The sequence below is a fragment of the Lentinula edodes genome (assembly GCF_021015755.1).
Source record: "Lentinula edodes strain Le(Bin) 0899 ss11 chromosome Unknown C8R40scaffold_4, whole genome shotgun sequence".
Classification (NCBI taxonomy): Eukaryota; Fungi; Basidiomycota; class Agaricomycetes; order Agaricales; family Omphalotaceae; genus Lentinula; species Lentinula edodes.
The window spans coordinates 613387-627706 of record NW_025764310.1 but is presented as its reverse complement, the minus strand read 5'-3'; the positions used below and the strand labels follow the sequence as shown (position 1 = coordinate 627706).

At 45.4% G+C, this 14320-nt stretch overlaps 6 protein-coding genes across 6 annotated transcripts; 3 read left to right on the top strand and 3 right to left on the bottom strand.

Annotated features, from left to right (window-relative positions):
* Positions 1 to 10: 10 nt before the first annotated feature.
* Positions 11 to 1504, bottom strand: C8R40DRAFT_594986 (Trichodiene synthase-domain-containing protein). Its single transcript, XM_046235566.1, has 4 exons — positions 1337 to 1504; positions 796 to 1269; positions 586 to 740; positions 11 to 529 (listed from the first exon to the last, which is right to left on the bottom strand). Exons 1-4 carry the CDS (start codon positions 1376 to 1378, stop codon positions 247 to 249), a joined length of 954 nt encoding a protein of 317 aa, XP_046090438.1. The 5' UTR covers positions 1379 to 1504; the 3' UTR covers positions 11 to 246.
* Positions 1505 to 3314: 1810 nt separating this feature from the next.
* On the top strand, positions 3315 to 5871 carry C8R40DRAFT_1036515 (cytochrome P450; the record flags this gene model as incomplete). Its single annotated transcript, XM_046223588.1, has 15 exons — positions 3315 to 3378; positions 3407 to 3574; positions 3636 to 3685; positions 3742 to 3787; positions 3935 to 4037; positions 4095 to 4181; positions 4242 to 4258; positions 4323 to 4479; positions 4523 to 4693; positions 4848 to 4969; positions 5024 to 5169; positions 5234 to 5290; positions 5351 to 5368; positions 5425 to 5475; positions 5545 to 5871. The coding sequence occupies 15 exons, from the start codon at positions 3315 to 3317 to the stop codon at positions 5869 to 5871; spliced, it is 1584 nt and encodes a 527-aa protein (XP_046090437.1).
* Positions 5872 to 5932: 61 nt separating this feature from the next.
* Positions 5933 to 8180, bottom strand: C8R40DRAFT_1086221 (uncharacterized protein). The gene is made up of 2 exons (XM_046227334.1): positions 6176 to 8180; positions 5933 to 6124 (listed from the first exon to the last, which is right to left on the bottom strand). The coding sequence occupies exon 1, from the start codon at positions 8056 to 8058 to the stop codon at positions 6400 to 6402; it is 1659 nt and encodes a 552-aa protein (XP_046090436.1). The 5' UTR covers positions 8059 to 8180; the 3' UTR covers positions 5933 to 6124; positions 6176 to 6399.
* A 61-nt stretch (positions 8181 to 8241) lies between these two features.
* C8R40DRAFT_1245573 (methylmalonate-semialdehyde dehydrogenase) lies at positions 8242 to 10910 on the bottom strand. The gene is made up of 18 exons (XM_046233625.1): positions 10715 to 10910; positions 10525 to 10658; positions 10399 to 10475; positions 10207 to 10348; positions 10133 to 10156; positions 9960 to 10078; positions 9778 to 9907; positions 9682 to 9709; positions 9586 to 9628; positions 9478 to 9525; positions 9387 to 9419; positions 9227 to 9323; positions 9000 to 9176; positions 8752 to 8935; positions 8624 to 8695; positions 8564 to 8601; positions 8479 to 8506; positions 8242 to 8425 (listed from the first exon to the last, which is right to left on the bottom strand). The coding sequence occupies exons 1-18, from the start codon at positions 10865 to 10867 to the stop codon at positions 8345 to 8347; spliced, it is 1608 nt and encodes a 535-aa protein (XP_046090435.1). The 5' UTR covers positions 10868 to 10910; the 3' UTR covers positions 8242 to 8344.
* A 279-nt stretch (positions 10911 to 11189) lies between these two features.
* On the top strand, positions 11190 to 12305 carry C8R40DRAFT_594374 (uncharacterized protein). Its single transcript, XM_046235564.1, has 5 exons — positions 11190 to 11499; positions 11562 to 11686; positions 11742 to 11802; positions 11918 to 12012; positions 12066 to 12305. Exons 1-4 carry the CDS (start codon positions 11328 to 11330, stop codon positions 11977 to 11979), a joined length of 420 nt encoding a protein of 139 aa, XP_046090434.1. The 5' UTR covers positions 11190 to 11327; the 3' UTR covers positions 11980 to 12012; positions 12066 to 12305.
* A 553-nt stretch (positions 12306 to 12858) lies between these two features.
* Positions 12859 to 13622, top strand: C8R40DRAFT_1036458 (uncharacterized protein; the record flags this gene model as incomplete). The annotated part of the gene is made up of 2 exons (XM_046223585.1): positions 12859 to 13020; positions 13071 to 13622. 2 exons carry the CDS (start codon positions 12859 to 12861, stop codon positions 13620 to 13622), a joined length of 714 nt encoding a protein of 237 aa, XP_046090433.1.
* Between the last annotated feature and the right edge of the window lie 698 nt (positions 13623 to 14320).

Here is a 14320-nt window from a genome sequence, read left to right as displayed (position 1 = left end):
CAGCTCAAGTGATTCTCCTGTGATTTTAGAAGAAGCCAAAATATAAATGGTTCTGTTTGTTTTGCAGAAATTTTGCGGCGTCTATCCTCATCTGCGAGCGAGAGAAAATCATCCTTTCCACATGCTGAATGTTGTTTTCCTAGTTTAACGTACTGATGTCGATACGGCGCGGGTACGAAGAAGGGAGAACGACGATTCGGACTTGGTTACAATGCTAGTGACTACACGCAAGATATTCGAATGAATCTAAAGAATGGACAAGACCGGTTGAAATTCAAGCTCGTTCAGGCGATACCTGCTGTCCAGACTAACGTGGAACTCTACATAACCACGAGCAAACTCTTTATAAGCATCCAATGCTTCCCTGTCTGGCTCCAGAATGCGTATAATCTTTTCATGAGCCTCAACTGTTTCGTGAATAAGAGAATGAAATGCGTGGCTTTTGCTCCGGTCACGGCAGAGTGCCAACAGGGATATTTGGTTGACAGTTTCTCCGTATAGTTCTTCTTTATAAAATGAGAGAATGTCACTGAAAAACAAACAATATGAGCTCAATTTCAACGACGTCCAGTCTAAAACACTCACTTGACATTGACGATAAACGCCATCAAGGTGGGAAGAGCTTGTATAAAAGATTCTAGAGGTGTCTCCATGCTTGGAAATATGGCAAGAGCGTAGAGCTCAGATAAACCGGACATGATTCTACTGAATGCAGGATAATTACTCGCGTGAGTGGAAAACTAATTTTCAATCAGTCGTGGATGTTCGATAAGTGGAAGTGGACTTGTTACTCACCTTCAGGCCTTGGGTTTGGTCTTCCAACAGCAGTGCATTGACGAAATTCAGCGTCGACGACACCATAAAATTGGCTGTTATTCTAGGAAAATGGCGCGAAGTCTCGAGTATGAGATCTGCAAAGGCATCCAGCGTACGATCCTCTTGTGGTTTACCACGCATGAGTCGTTCAAAGAACACAGCCATAGCAGTAGTGTCCTTCTGGTGAATGTCTTCGCAGTAAATTGCGCAGGCTGTATATAGGGCCATCCAGACTTGAACAGAGGTGTCTCTCAGGTGGGCGTAACTAGTAATGGCTATGGTCACCCCTGCTGGAATAAAAGGTTTCAGTGGGTCAGAGCCTTCCACAGTGTACCCTCGTTTGGCTGCTTCATTGTAGCATAATTCCAGAAACGGTAGATCCATAGGCACTTTTCGATATGGAATCGAGCACCTCGAGAGGAAAGACCGTATAGCGGAGGAAATATCTTCTTTCTATTCGCAGGAGGACCTAACTTGAGTATCGAAGGAAATGCGCCATGTGAATAAGTCCAGTACTTACTGCGGCGTTCATCCCTTGAATTTCACTTGGCTGGGTAGACATGTTCAATTTTTTTCTGACTTGCTAGGAGACATTGTGTCGGGCTTATAAGGAGCCAGCTACCCTATCGTGGGTTCCTTGAAGGACGGTAAAGATATTACTATCAGCCTGAGACTCGGAGATACTTTTTGTCAAGTCAAATCCTACGGGATAGAATAGGATAGAATACGGGTTTTAGATATACTATGTTAAACCTCTATCGGGAACAACCTCATATACAATTCAAGAGTGCACTAATCAATAGACATGCTCTTATTCATAGGTCTGTCTCTTTTTTGGACGGTTTATGGGACTTCACAATGTCAGGATTGTCTCCCTCCAGCCGCTGGTACTGGAAGACATAACGTCGAGCTTCCTGTCCTTCTCCGCGAGGAAAGGAAAGGAAATTTTCTACACGCGGGAACGGAAATGCATGGACATACGGGTGCTTGCGTAAGACACCTCCTTCCATTGTATTTGTAACGGGTATGTAGGAAACTACATAGATAATGGATAAGTTGATGCAGACGACATTTATCCAGTCTGAGTATATGTCATAGTCCTTTGACACCAGCACATGCCACACGTGCACTGTGCCAAACACTGAAACAGTTTTTGTTCTCCACTGGGATCTTCGAATTCTATGAGAAAGCCTGCATAGCAAAGCCTCCGAGTCTATAGTCAAGCTGTTCCCTTTAAGGCCGCACTCTAGGAATAGAAGTCGATCCAGTAATGGTGGCAATGGACCCAGGAAGAATAACATTCCCACTGTCCAGTGTTTCCGATTTTCTCGTCGAATCGGTTCATTGATATCGAGGTATCCAAAAGTATTCAGATATTCAGATATTCAAGGGTAAAGATTCAATGTCAACTGAGACCATCTGGAAGAGAGGAAGATAGCATTTCGCATCTTCCAGTCTGGTTTAGTCTGCATTGGACAACTGTCCCGGTGGAGGGTCGAGTGGGTCTGCCGGACGCCTGAGCCAATAAAGTATAAGGTTCGACGATGATTGGGTTTTCCACATTGAAGGAAGTGCAAAGTGAGGATCAACAGCTCTAAGTATGGATGGTTGACTAAAGAGTTTCGCTAGGATTAGGCGCCGACCGCAGGTCACGTTTCTCTGAAGTTATATTCGTAACTCAATCGTAAGGGCTCTTGTTTGGTCTCAATTGCAATTGCACTTCTTCCAGCCTTCATTTGATACCAGAATCGCAGAATAGCGTCACTATTGGCACCGACAAACTCCGAGTGCAGGTCGTCTTCCAACATAAGTATTCGTTCAATGATAAGTAGGATTGTGCAAAATTTTCAAAGAACAACTTTCTGAACTAATCTGAATGACTCCTGATGTCCTTCGTTGTCTTTCTTAGATTGGACGAGATTGCACGTTACAAAATTAAAACTTATCTTGAGCTTTCTCATACTCAGATCCGACTATGGAGGAACACGAGCATGCATAAAGTTCATGGTGTTGCTCTCATCCGCGTCAGGAGGACGGTATTGAGGCCAAATCCCCGAACAGATTCACAGCCAATTTGTTTCTACAAAGATTGAGAGTTACGTTGACTCCCACTGCCAGATATCCGACTCGATCCACGGGATGAAGCATTTAGAACGACGTCAATAGATAGGTATTTAGAGGTATTCCAGCGCACCAAGCAGATTAGAACTGGCCCATGCAGGAAGCGAAGAGAATTTCAGGCATCCGGAGAAAATTTATGCGTGTCTACTATGCTACAGGTTGAACCTCAAGAGACCTCAAGAGGAGCCTGACTGCGGAGCTAGAAGGCGAAGTTTTCAATAAGAGTAGCGCAACTACGAATTTCTTTTAGACCCTGTCAAGCTTAGCGGAGTTATTTTCGCTATCAAGTCGGGATTCCGAGGTCTCAAACACCTGGTATGTAGTCAATATACATTTAAATTTGCCTGACTCTAATGCCTCAGCCGTATTCGCCTGCTATGTCAAGCGCAATACCTCACCCTCCAGGATATCCTTTTCCCGGAAACATCCTTTCGCTCGATGGTCATTTAAAGTTATATACATCTATAAGGAATGCTTACTTCATTCACAGAAGTCCCTACTCACGGATATCACGGACTGGCTCAAAAATATGCCTCAATATACCAGCTCAACCTCCTTGGTCGGAAGGTCATTTTCGTCAGTTCATACACTCTCGTGAATGAGCTGTCCGACGACTCTAGGTTTCAGAAGTCAGTTGGTGAGATCAGTTAGTTAAAGACCTTGAATTTGACCAATCCTAGTTTGCTGACACCGAACAGGCGGCGCACTGAAAGAGACAAGAAATCTGATTCACGATGGAATATTCACGGTAAGTCAATGTATTTTCTCCAGAATAGGATTGCTGCCACCCCTGTCATGGTACAGGCTTTTGATGGAGAATCAAGTTGGATCACTGCGCGTAGGTTGATCGGTCATTACAGTTCTATGTTGCTTAGCGGTCATTTTGTATAGATCGTTTGCTCATCCCTATTTTCGGTACATACTTCACGTTCTCCAGTGCTCAAGTACTTAACAACACAATATGGCAGGTGTAATGCGTGTGCGGGATATGCTAGAGGTCAGTGCTACCCACCTGATCTTTACCTTGCCCACCATTTGCTCGTACAGGACATGAGGGAAATATGCGACCAGATGATATGCAAATGGGATGGCCCGGGTGCGTCGTTTTAGGAGTCACCCAACGCGTCGTAGCCTGTAGGCTCAACAATACTGCGCAGTATGCCCACGGAATCCATTATCGATCCGAACGATGACCTCACTCGAGTCGCGTTAGATACTATAGCTCTATGCTCCATGTCATACAGGTAAATCTGCCTCTTGTAATAATCTCAAGCCATTAACTTCAAAAATACTTGTGTACCTAGGCTGGATTCATTCGCAAGTGTGAGTTCATCAAGATCAGCCTCGTCAAATTCAGGCAGAAGGTACTAATCCTCAACGTTAAGACTCGCAGCCACCATTTGTACAAACAATGGTAGACTTCCTTCGTGAATGTAACGACAGGGCAAACCGCCCTTGGATAATCCAAATGTTTATTAACATTACAGATGGAAAGCATCAACCAGACGTCGAGAAGATGAGTAAGATAGCTCATTCTAGTACGTCTATCTTCTAGCTACATAAAGCTATACTCTTCAAACCAAAGCTTCCCGGTTCTTCAGTATCGCAAAGTCAATCCAATTGATAGAAAAGACATGTTGAATGTTATGCTTAACGGCCGAGATCCTAGGACAGGAGCGCGAATGTCCGACAATAGTATCATTGATAATGTAGGTCACCCTCTATCAAATCTGTTGAGCGCCCTTCGAATTGATTCGTACCTCGGAAGCTCTTGACATTTCTCATCGCCGGTAAGCGGGCGCCAACTTGAATTTCGATATAACTAGCTTTGACTTCCGAATTTGGTTGTATGTCACGAAACTACTTCAGGTTCTGACCGACCAAGCTCCCAAGTTTAGTCTTAGCTGAAGTTCCTGCATCAGGAACGATGTCGTTCGCCTTGTCAAACACCCTCTGGTCATGAAGACGCACAGTATCTTAGGCGATCAACCTGCCCAACTCGGTGATTTAACGCGGATGGAGTATTTGCACGGTATGTATTTCCGCATGCGCTTCTTCGAGTCTTTTAATGGTCATATCTATGCAGCAGTCATCCGGGAAAGTAAGCGTCTGCAACCCACGGCGGCAATTCGAGCCGTTTACCCTCTCAAAAACACGGTGATTGGGGATGGAAAATATTTCATCGTGAAGGATACACCTATCGCACTCCAGATATGGGATCTTCATCGAGATGTCTCGGTATTGGGCTTGGACGTACGCGAACTTTGTTTTGTCGAATCCTTGACTCTGATTCGAGCAGGCAGAAGAATTCAAACCCGAGCGGATGCTTAAGGGAAACTTTGAATCGTTGCCGGTAAGCATGATGCCTCTCTACAGCAATGTACTCAGATCTAATGTTCTTCTCCCTGTACAGCCCAATGCATGGCAACCTGTATGAAATTTCAGTAAGCATCTGACTGATAGATGTACTATAGATTTGTATTTTAGTTTGGATTCGGCATGAGAAGCTGCATAGGGAGAGCATTTGCATGGCAAGAAGTTAGAATCTCATATCAAGAAGTTAGAATCTCATATCAACGAAACCTTCTCCTAACTGATACAACGCAGATGTGCATCGTCCTGTCCTCCATTGTACAACGATTCGACCTAGCATTGGCCAACCCCTTGTATGAATTGCAGATTACACAAGCCATCACAATTAAGCCGAAAGGATTCCGCGGAGGAGTTCGAAGTAAGCCTGTGAAGCTTCGAGTGGTATCGAGTGGTATTGACAATAGAAACAGTAGGTGGAACAGCCAACTTCCAGTTCTCTCAGCCTCCATTCGTGAATCTGTCGTCTCGATAGCACGTCTTCGCCCTGATCATGCGACCAAACTCACGTTATCAAGAACCTGGGTGCACTGTGGTAAAAAGCACACAGACGTTACTGCCTGATTCCGTGTAGGTGAGAAGATTTGTTCAAACTTCAAAGAGATCAAAACTGAAGGGGAGGTTACCTGGTCAGGAAGTACAGGAGGAAATGTTTCTCTAGTTCATCTGGCTAATTTGTACGTGAAATTGGCCCAGGAAAGATATTTGACGCTGCCAGCGATGTTAAGGAAGAGGTGGGTGCGTTCTAGGAAGAACTCTCATTCATAGCAGGCCTGGAAGGAAACTACGAGTATATACGAAGCCAACAGGATTCATTCTGATCCATGATCAATGCGTTTGAAACCGCGCGGCTTTGGGTATTACATGCCTTGTACGAGCGAATGTCGACCAATCTTGAAGATTTGGGTTAACAGATGGACTAGAAGAGTGTCCTAGTACGCTGTGTATCTCGCCACCGTTGTAGGGTTTCTAGATTTGTCGTAGTGGTACACTCTCAGTATGTTTTGTAGATAAACGAATGGTATAAGCAGTATGTGCGGAAAGATCCTCATTAGGCGACGAATAGCAAAGCCACAGGTTTCAACAAAGCCCTCAAGTCAATGTTGGAGTGAAACATAGCGAACTCTCTAATTTCGGACAAGTGACCTGGGGTGGACTTTGCGGAAGGCTACTCCCGTAATACTCCTCAATCACCTTATCTCTCGCTGATACTTGTCGTTGGTTAATGGCCTGACGAGAAACAATAGGCTTCTTGGCTGGACTGTTACTGCGACCGCGAGATCCTCGAACGGGAAAGGCAGTATAAGAATCAGACGAGCGAGTTAAGACATGGGAATTAGATCGTCCTCGAGACTTGGGCTTGGAGGAAGTGACACGATCTTCTGGTTCATTATTACCCCAGAAAAAGCTGCCGCCGGTTTGACTTTTGTCGGAGATAGATACTGCGGGCGTAGGTAAAGGCGAGCCTTCTATCATACGAAAGCCAGTTTGTGCTGTACGGGTGCTGTTTTGGGTTCTTGCAGTAGCAGTCCTGCTAAGGATGTTTTTCTTCAGATCCCGAGGTTCCCCAACAGGCGTTCCTGCAATATCCAAGTGGGAATCAGAGTCGGTCCGAGTATGATTCGGCCGACGACGAGAAAGAGAGATCACGCGAGTAGAGCTGGAACTGTTTGGTGTAGCAACGGCGGATTTGTCGCCTGTATGAGGAGTACGAGGGTCAAACTCGTCCAGAAATGACATGCTATCGGTTATGTCCTCATCGAAAGTTTCATCTTCGTCTCCGACTTGGGAGTAAACCGACACGGATGTCGCTGTTTTACTAGTGACCGCTCTAGAGAGTCCTTGTTGATGTTTAATACGACCGAGAGTCTTTGCGCGAGATCTCTTTGATGGCAATTTTGGTGGCGAGAGATAGTCACGTTGAGGTTCTTCATCCTTTACACCATCAGCGTCAAGCGAGCGCCAACTGAACATCGCTGACTGAGAAGCCACAACATTCTTCTCATGACTATCGCCAGAATCTTCCAGAAGATTGTTTCTTTCTGACATACTAGACCAATACGCGGGTCCAACCTCCAGCTCGCTGCGCCTCGGTCTTCGTCCGGTCTTTTTTCTACCAATAGCGACATCTTCATCGAAGTCACGTATACGAGGTTTGCGAGTGATACATCCCCAGCCGATCCAGGCTACCACACTTCCCAGGATAATGCCGAGAACGACGAAGACGGGAACAAGATACACTTCCGATTTCGAGTTATTTGAACTCTGACTCTGGTTCTGGTTTTGGGAGTTTTTCGGATACGTAGTGAAAGTCGAAGCAGCGATTTGTGAAGACATTGCAGCGTTGATAGAGATTATGGATTGCGAAGCTGAGGTGGTCAAAGTAGAGGTAGAGATTGAAACGCTTGTGGATGATGTAGAGTCGGCGAAAGAGTCCGTTGAACTTGAAAATGCATCGGAAGACAGTGATGAAAGAATCGCAACAGGGAGAGGATCGGCCAAAGTCGAAGAAATGATGGGGCTGGGACTGGGAGAATTGGTAGTGGTAGACACACCGCCAGGAGGATAAGGCCACCAGTAGTCGTAGCTGCTGCTGCTTGTGGTGACAGACTGAGTAACACCATATAGAGGGGAGACCAGAGAAGTTTGGGCCGCTACTTGTCGATAGTTAATATTGTATTGTGAATGCGGAGGCTTGTTATTTTCATGGTCTGGTTCTACTCGTTCGTATAAAGTCGGCGGGCGAGGCATTCTATGTAAAGAGCGAGTGTAAAGAATGGATGGATTAGCAATGGACTAGATAAGAAAGAATGTTAGATGTTGGTGGTTGTGGTTCAAGTCAGTAGATGTTGGTGGTTGTGGTTCAAGTCAGTGCCCCACGGTAAGCGCTCAGACAAAGCAGTAGTGCCATATTCAAGTAGGTTTTTGACAATTCACTCGGCATTCAAATTTTTCATTATCCTGTATAGAGATGGCTTTTGGGCACCAAGTGTAGATAGGTGTAGCTATAATATATTTACAGTGCCTGTACGTATAACTACTTCATGGTTGGCATGTTGAGAGAAGCACCCTCGCCAGCAACGATAGCATCATCTGAGCGCCAAAGACTCGTAGTAGTCTGGGAATAATCAACGTTAGTAATTACGAAATGAGAACAAGAAGACTACTAACCTTGGTCTGTGTATAGAAGTTGATTCCCCTGCCAGGATACACGCCTTGAATACAGATAAAGGACGGGAAGATTTTCAGTACGCACCCCTTTCCATAGAAATTGATGTCTCCCAGAAAACTGGCCTGCAGAACGTTCGTCAGCGACGAGAAAGAAAGTGCAATCTGCGTGTAAAGTGCTCGCCTTGTTGCCAGTCCAGGAAAAGAAGGGCAAAGGCACCTTTTCGGGATATATGAGCATATGGACTTTTGGGCAGATGAGAAGGGAAACCGTACCGGGATGGGAACGTTGATACCAATCTGTCCTGCTTCAATCTCCGTCTCGAATTTCCTTGCAATGGGTCCCGACTGCGTGAAGATAGCTGATCCATTACCATACGGGTTGTCATTAACTAAGGAAATAGCCTCATCCAGCGTGCTCGCTTTCATTACAACAAGCACAGGACCAAAGATTTCCTCCCTTGCCGGAGTAGAGAAAAGAGCTTAGTGATTTGCGTATACCATAGTAGAACATCAACGCTTACTTGTAACAGGTCATACTTGTAGTGGCTTCAATGATAGTGGCACCAACGAAGTTCCCATTGGGATAGTCGGGAACCTGAATTCCCCGGCCATCGAGAAGGATTTTTCCGCCTTCCTTTTCTGCCGATGCGATAAGACCTTCGATACGGACTTTGGCGGCAGGAGTCGTTACAGGACCACTATAATGTCAAGTTAATTCAGACCAGCATAAGGAATGAGGCACACATACAAATCAGTACCCTTCTCGAACCCTTGACTCACTTTAAGTTTACTTGCACGCTCGATAAGATCGGGTAAGAACTTTTGGGCAGTTCCAACCAAGATAGCTTGACATTTGGAATTCTTCGTCAGTCCAATGGGGAATGTCATTCACAAAGGCCGAAGTTTACCAACAGATATAGCCATGCAGCGCTGACCGGCAGCTAAGTAAGTCAATCGTTCAGTATCAAAATGTGAAAGCGTTAGAGTATCTGTGCTTACCGCCGCAGGCAGCACCAAGAAGAGCGTTCAGAGCCTGATCTTTGTTGGCTATGGTTCAGGTAAAACGCGAGTTAGTACACGCTTTTCTAGGCAATGTTATGCGCTAACCATCTGGCATGATCACCGCGTGATTTTTAGCACCCATGTTCGCCTTCCTTCCATAGTCATGTTACTGCTCAAAGGATTCTGATACGTCAAGCTTACCTGGACACGCTTTCCGTTTTTTGTACCCCTGAACGAGGAATTAGTATGATGCCGTGTATAGTAGTGCTTTCTTGTGAATTCTTGTGAAACACATACAAATCATAGATATGCTGTCCAGCTCTATTTCCACCAACAAAGCTAATGGCTTTGATTTTTGGATGATTGCAGATGGCATTGACTGTAGGAACGGTCCCGTGAACAATGTTCAAAACACCTTTTGGTAGGCCTGCAGCGTATTATTGAATTTTCGTCCAAATTGAATATGAATGGTTCTTTACCCGCTTTTTGACAGAGTTCTGCAATCATCAAAGCTGCGCCAGGATCGCGCTCTGACGGCTTGAGTACAAGAGTGTTACCGGTAACGATGGCCATCGGAATGGTCCAAAGGGGGATCATCCTTCACCTTCATTATGAACGAATGAAAGTAAAATCAAGAACTAGTAAATCTTACGCTGGGAAGTTGAACGGTGCTATGCTGATTGTCGGGTAAATAGAACAGTAGCTTGATAATGGGCGTGAACGTACCTAGCGCAAACACCCAGGGGAACTTTTCTCGTTTCAGTATCCATGTCTTTGCTAACTTCCAGTTTCTCTCCCATCAAAAGGGTAGGGATGGAACACGCCGTCTCAACCACTTGAAGTCCTCGAAGCACGTCACCCTGTGCATCTGAGTATCTTTAAGCTGACACAGTTCAACATTAAGAATCCTTGACAGACCTCCGAATGTTTTTCCTTGTTCAAGCACGATTGCATTCGCAAGGTTATCCATGTTTTGTCTGATGAGGGCCTGCAATCTGTACAATCATCGTATCTCATCGATTGCCACTTTTCTTGTAATCTTACTCTAGGGCAAAACGTTGACGCTTCAGTACGCTCGTTTTTCTCCAGCTTTGAAAAGCCTTTGAAGCCGCCTCGACCGCGCTTTCAAATTCTTCCTGTGTAGTTTCAGGAACTTTCGACAACAACGTTTGCGTGGACTGGACGGAAAGTTCTAAGTAACTACCAAAGGGTAGAACATGTATAGACAACTCACCGGATCCAGGACTTCGATCCATTTGTCCGTCATGCTTTCTCTGAATTCTCCATCGATGAAGTTTTTAGCCGTCCCACCCAAAAAATTCGTGCCCTTCCATTGTGATGAAAGCTGTTCAGCCCGTTCGAGTGACAAAGAGCTGAGTCCCGGCATAATATAGATTTTCGATGGTAAACAGATTGAGGATGAAGGCAGAAAGGAGTTGAGAGGGTGTACTTCCACCCACCTTGATAAACGCGGATCTCGGAATCCCGCTTCCGAACTTTCGGTCTTTCCGATAACCAATCCTAGTTGAGAAAATGGACTGGGTGCGAATTGGCGAGAGAAATGGACTCATGGTCAAGTGAACACAGAGATGGATTAGGGAAAAACCGTGTGCACTGACCTTTGTGCACTAAATAACTCAGCCCGTCAAATTACTGTAATGGGCTCTTCGCAAGTACTAAGAAATAATTTCTGCAGCTAGAGTTTTTGCAATAATTGGCAACGAGTCTATGCAGATGCATCGATCATCGATCAAGTTGAAGATCACGGATGAGCGCTAACATGCGGTTGTGAATTAGTTTTCTAGCCGAAGAGAGCCGAACTCCGAAGAATTTTTACGTCGCTGGAAATGCACCCATCTACTCGACAATGCTGCCGCCCTAATAGACCCACTTTGCTTGAACTGCTTGGACCTGTTTGGAGGAGGTTTAGAATACAGAACGTTCACCGACCCTCGCTATGTAACTTGAATGCTCTTCAAACTTCGACACGTTTTTCCGGTCCGGAACAAGTCAGGCTAAGTCAGGCTTGTTCTTTGCAAACCTGTCTAAGCCTTGCTCTGACTTAAATCTCATCCCTCAAGGCCCTCAAGGCAGAAGGATTCTAGCCTCATCTCGGGTTGAGGTTTTCGACGACTTTTGCAAGTCCGACAAAATTAACTACGGTGGAAATGAAAAAGGTCGTAGGTGTGGTTGCAATTGCTCTAAGGTATACACGTCCGCGCTGCCCCAGATGAGATACATCTCATATCTCACACTTGGAGGCTATCGATCGTCCCGCACCCCTTGTCGTGTTCTTCTTACTCAACTTTCAGACGAGCTACAGTGGGTATTTTCATTCTATACTGCTGGCCTCCGCAAGTCACTTAAAGGGCTGGTACATGCATATGTATCACTAATCCTCTGTCGCGGCTCGCTGGTTCGCAATCTACTCGCTTAGGATCCGGTGACGAATGGGGTAAGCTCATTTGTGACCCGAAAAGACCAACCCGACCTACATAGGACCATCTAAAACTGTGATAATTGTCCTACATAGTAAGCATTTGATCATTACCCAATGCTCCGAATTCCGAAGCTTTTCATTCCAGGTTCATCTGGGAAGGCCGGAACAACCACTGGGCGTTCGGATGTGCATTGAAACTCGAGGGTGTATAGGCTATCCTTTTGCCATAGGCTGACAAGGAATCCTTCCAGTTGCTGTAGTAAGAAATCCTCACAGTTGCTGTAGTCACTACTGGACGCAACATCAACGTCAAAATTTGCTGTGTAATTACTCTCGGAGCGACATCTTGTCAAGTTGCACGCTCCGCTCTGCTCTCAAAACTCCGAGCAGTAAATTCGAGAGACGCCATAATATATTCGTAGGTCTATTTATTTATATTCACTGATGCAGTTGTAGGCATTCGCCATTCATGCACCGCAACAGCTCATCCCGCCCCTTCATATATCGGTCTAAACGCAGTGCGAATTTTGAATGACAATCAACATGTACACAATCGACTATCCTTAGCCATCAACCTTATCCTCTGTCCCTCATAATTCATCTGCGATCCAAAGTGAGTAGCATTGTCAATTGATCCTGTGTAACTTATTTCAATCAGCGGACGATTGGTTTGATAAAATTCGCCATGTAGAAGTGGCTCCTGTTCCGGCATATGCGAAACCCCGCAAGGATAGAGACCAGGGATACGCCGCTGTCTGGCACCCACTGTGAATCGATCTCTAAATCATTACCTCAAACTTAGTTCGTCTCAATCGTGTCTTCTTTCAGGATATACTGTAGGAATGATCCAAACCTTCGGAATTGTCCTATCAGGGGTAGTGCCTCAAAAAAACCGTATATAAGACCTAGTTTTTTTTTCGTAACTCTTCAAGAGCCCAATGTCTTTGCTTCTCAAGCTTCCTCTTTTGGTATCCGAAGCAGTATGTATGCGAGTCTCTGGTACACCTCCAAATCCTCCAACGATCTCTGGTTTTATGGTTGTCCCTGATTGGAGAGAGCATTTTCTCAGAAGCCTTGCATATCCTTCAAAATTCCTTCGCGTCAGTGTCTTCCTCTCAATATATAGTGGTCAAACTCATATAAACGAAAGACGACATCGTGGCTCGCACAATTTGTAGAATTCATCGTTATCATCGCCTATCACAACCCCGCAGGACCAATATCTCATCTCGTCCTCAAGAGCTTGGTCGATGAACCCTCTTGTGTCGAGGGCATTCATGTAACTCCTCTGTACTTAGTGGGGAATATACTCAACCTCACTGGGACGATTCTCCGTGTTCAGTGTTATCGTACACTGGGTCAACTCTTCGTATTCGAACTCCGCATCCAAAAGGATCATCGGCTTATTACGGAGGGTCCATACGCATACGTACGACACCCCAGCTACACTGGCCTCATTCTAACAATCATAGGTACATTTCTGAGCCATGCGTCAGGCTCGTGGATCTCACAATGTGCACCTTTACAAAATGCCTCCATGCAAGCTCTTGTTGGGCTTTGGATGATAGTCGCAATCGCAGTGGTCATCAGTCTGCTGCTTCGCGTCAGCAGAGAGGACACTATGCTGGAAAAGGCTTTCGGCGATAATTGGACAAAATGGTCAGAGAAAGTTCCATATCAACTAATTCCGGGGATTTATTGAAAGGTATGTATCTTTCTTGAAATAAGTAAGGCGTTTCATACTCAAAGGGCCTGGCTCAGGGATGTGCACGGGGCGTTGAACGCGACCTCGTCCGAGTTGGGCTCTTTCATTACTCTAGAATGAACGTGTCTGGCTTAATAATGATTAAACGAACCCACACAGAGGTCAAGGTGCTCAATTCGACCAATTGCGCACCTTTTTGGAGCTGCTTTATTACTCAAGGAACTTCGGAACTTCTTCAATCCCCCTGCGTTACCCGTAATCTCATTGACTTTCAGTATGGATGTTTGACGCGTGACTTCTTTTATCTCGACGCATCTCAGAATACAGAAATCCTTATGGAAATTGCGAAACAGCGATTGTTGAGCCGAGACGGTACACTGTGAACGATGTGCTATGTTCTTCCATTCAAGAAGATTGCATCCGACTGTGATTGGCTAGTCGCCAGACAGGCTCACATCGACTGAGGGATCAGAACGATCGTCGGAGTGGTCAGAAGGCCAGACAATATTGGAAAAACAGTGTCGTGAGGAGATGGTCTTGCAAAGATATGCCAATACTCCTCAGAACGATCTTCTGCCACTTGCACATGTCTAGCCTTGGTTTCGTACATGCGCAACTAGAATTCAATATCTTGCTTTTATAATCCAGAGAAAAATCTAACATGCATTCGCGTCCGGCTCGGAGGGGGCCAAAAG

Bases quoted from the DNA above. Each gene is read 5' to 3' on its own strand.
- C8R40DRAFT_594986 (XM_046235566.1), bottom strand. From the start codon at position 1,378: ATGTCTACCCAGCCAAGTGAAATTCAAGGGATGAACGCCGCA. The intron at 1,270-1,336 runs GTAAGTACTGGA...TCCTGCGAATAG, and splicing joins TTCAAGGGATGAACGCCGCA to AAAGAAGATATTTCCTCCGC. The intron at 530-585 runs GTGAGTGTTTTA...TTTGTTTTTCAG, and splicing joins GCGTTTATCGTCAATGTCAA to TGACATTCTCTCATTTTATA.
- C8R40DRAFT_1086221 (XM_046227334.1), bottom strand. From the start codon at position 8,058: ATGCCTCGCCCGCCGACTTTATACGAACGAGTAGAACCAGACCATGAA.
- C8R40DRAFT_1245573 (XM_046233625.1), bottom strand. From the start codon at position 10,867: ATGCCGGGACTCAGCTCTTTGTCACTCGAACGGGCTGAACAGCTTTCA. The intron at 8,936-8,999 runs GTAAGCGTTGAT...TACTCCGGCAAG, and splicing joins ACAAGTATGACCTGTTACAA to GGAGGAAATCTTTGGTCCTG. The intron at 8,426-8,478 runs GTTAGTAGTCTT...GATTATTCCCAG, and splicing joins ACTTCTATACACAGACCAAG to ACTACTACGAGTCTTTGGCG.
- C8R40DRAFT_594374 (XM_046235564.1), top strand. From the start codon at position 11,328: ATGCACCCATCTACTCGACAATGCTGCCGCCCTAATAGACCCACTTTG. The intron at 11,687-11,741 runs GTATACACGTCC...TCACACTTGGAG, and splicing joins GTGGTTGCAATTGCTCTAAG to GCTATCGATCGTCCCGCACC. The intron at 11,803-11,917 runs GTGGGTATTTTC...CTACTCGCTTAG, and splicing joins CAACTTTCAGACGAGCTACA to GATCCGGTGACGAATGGGGT.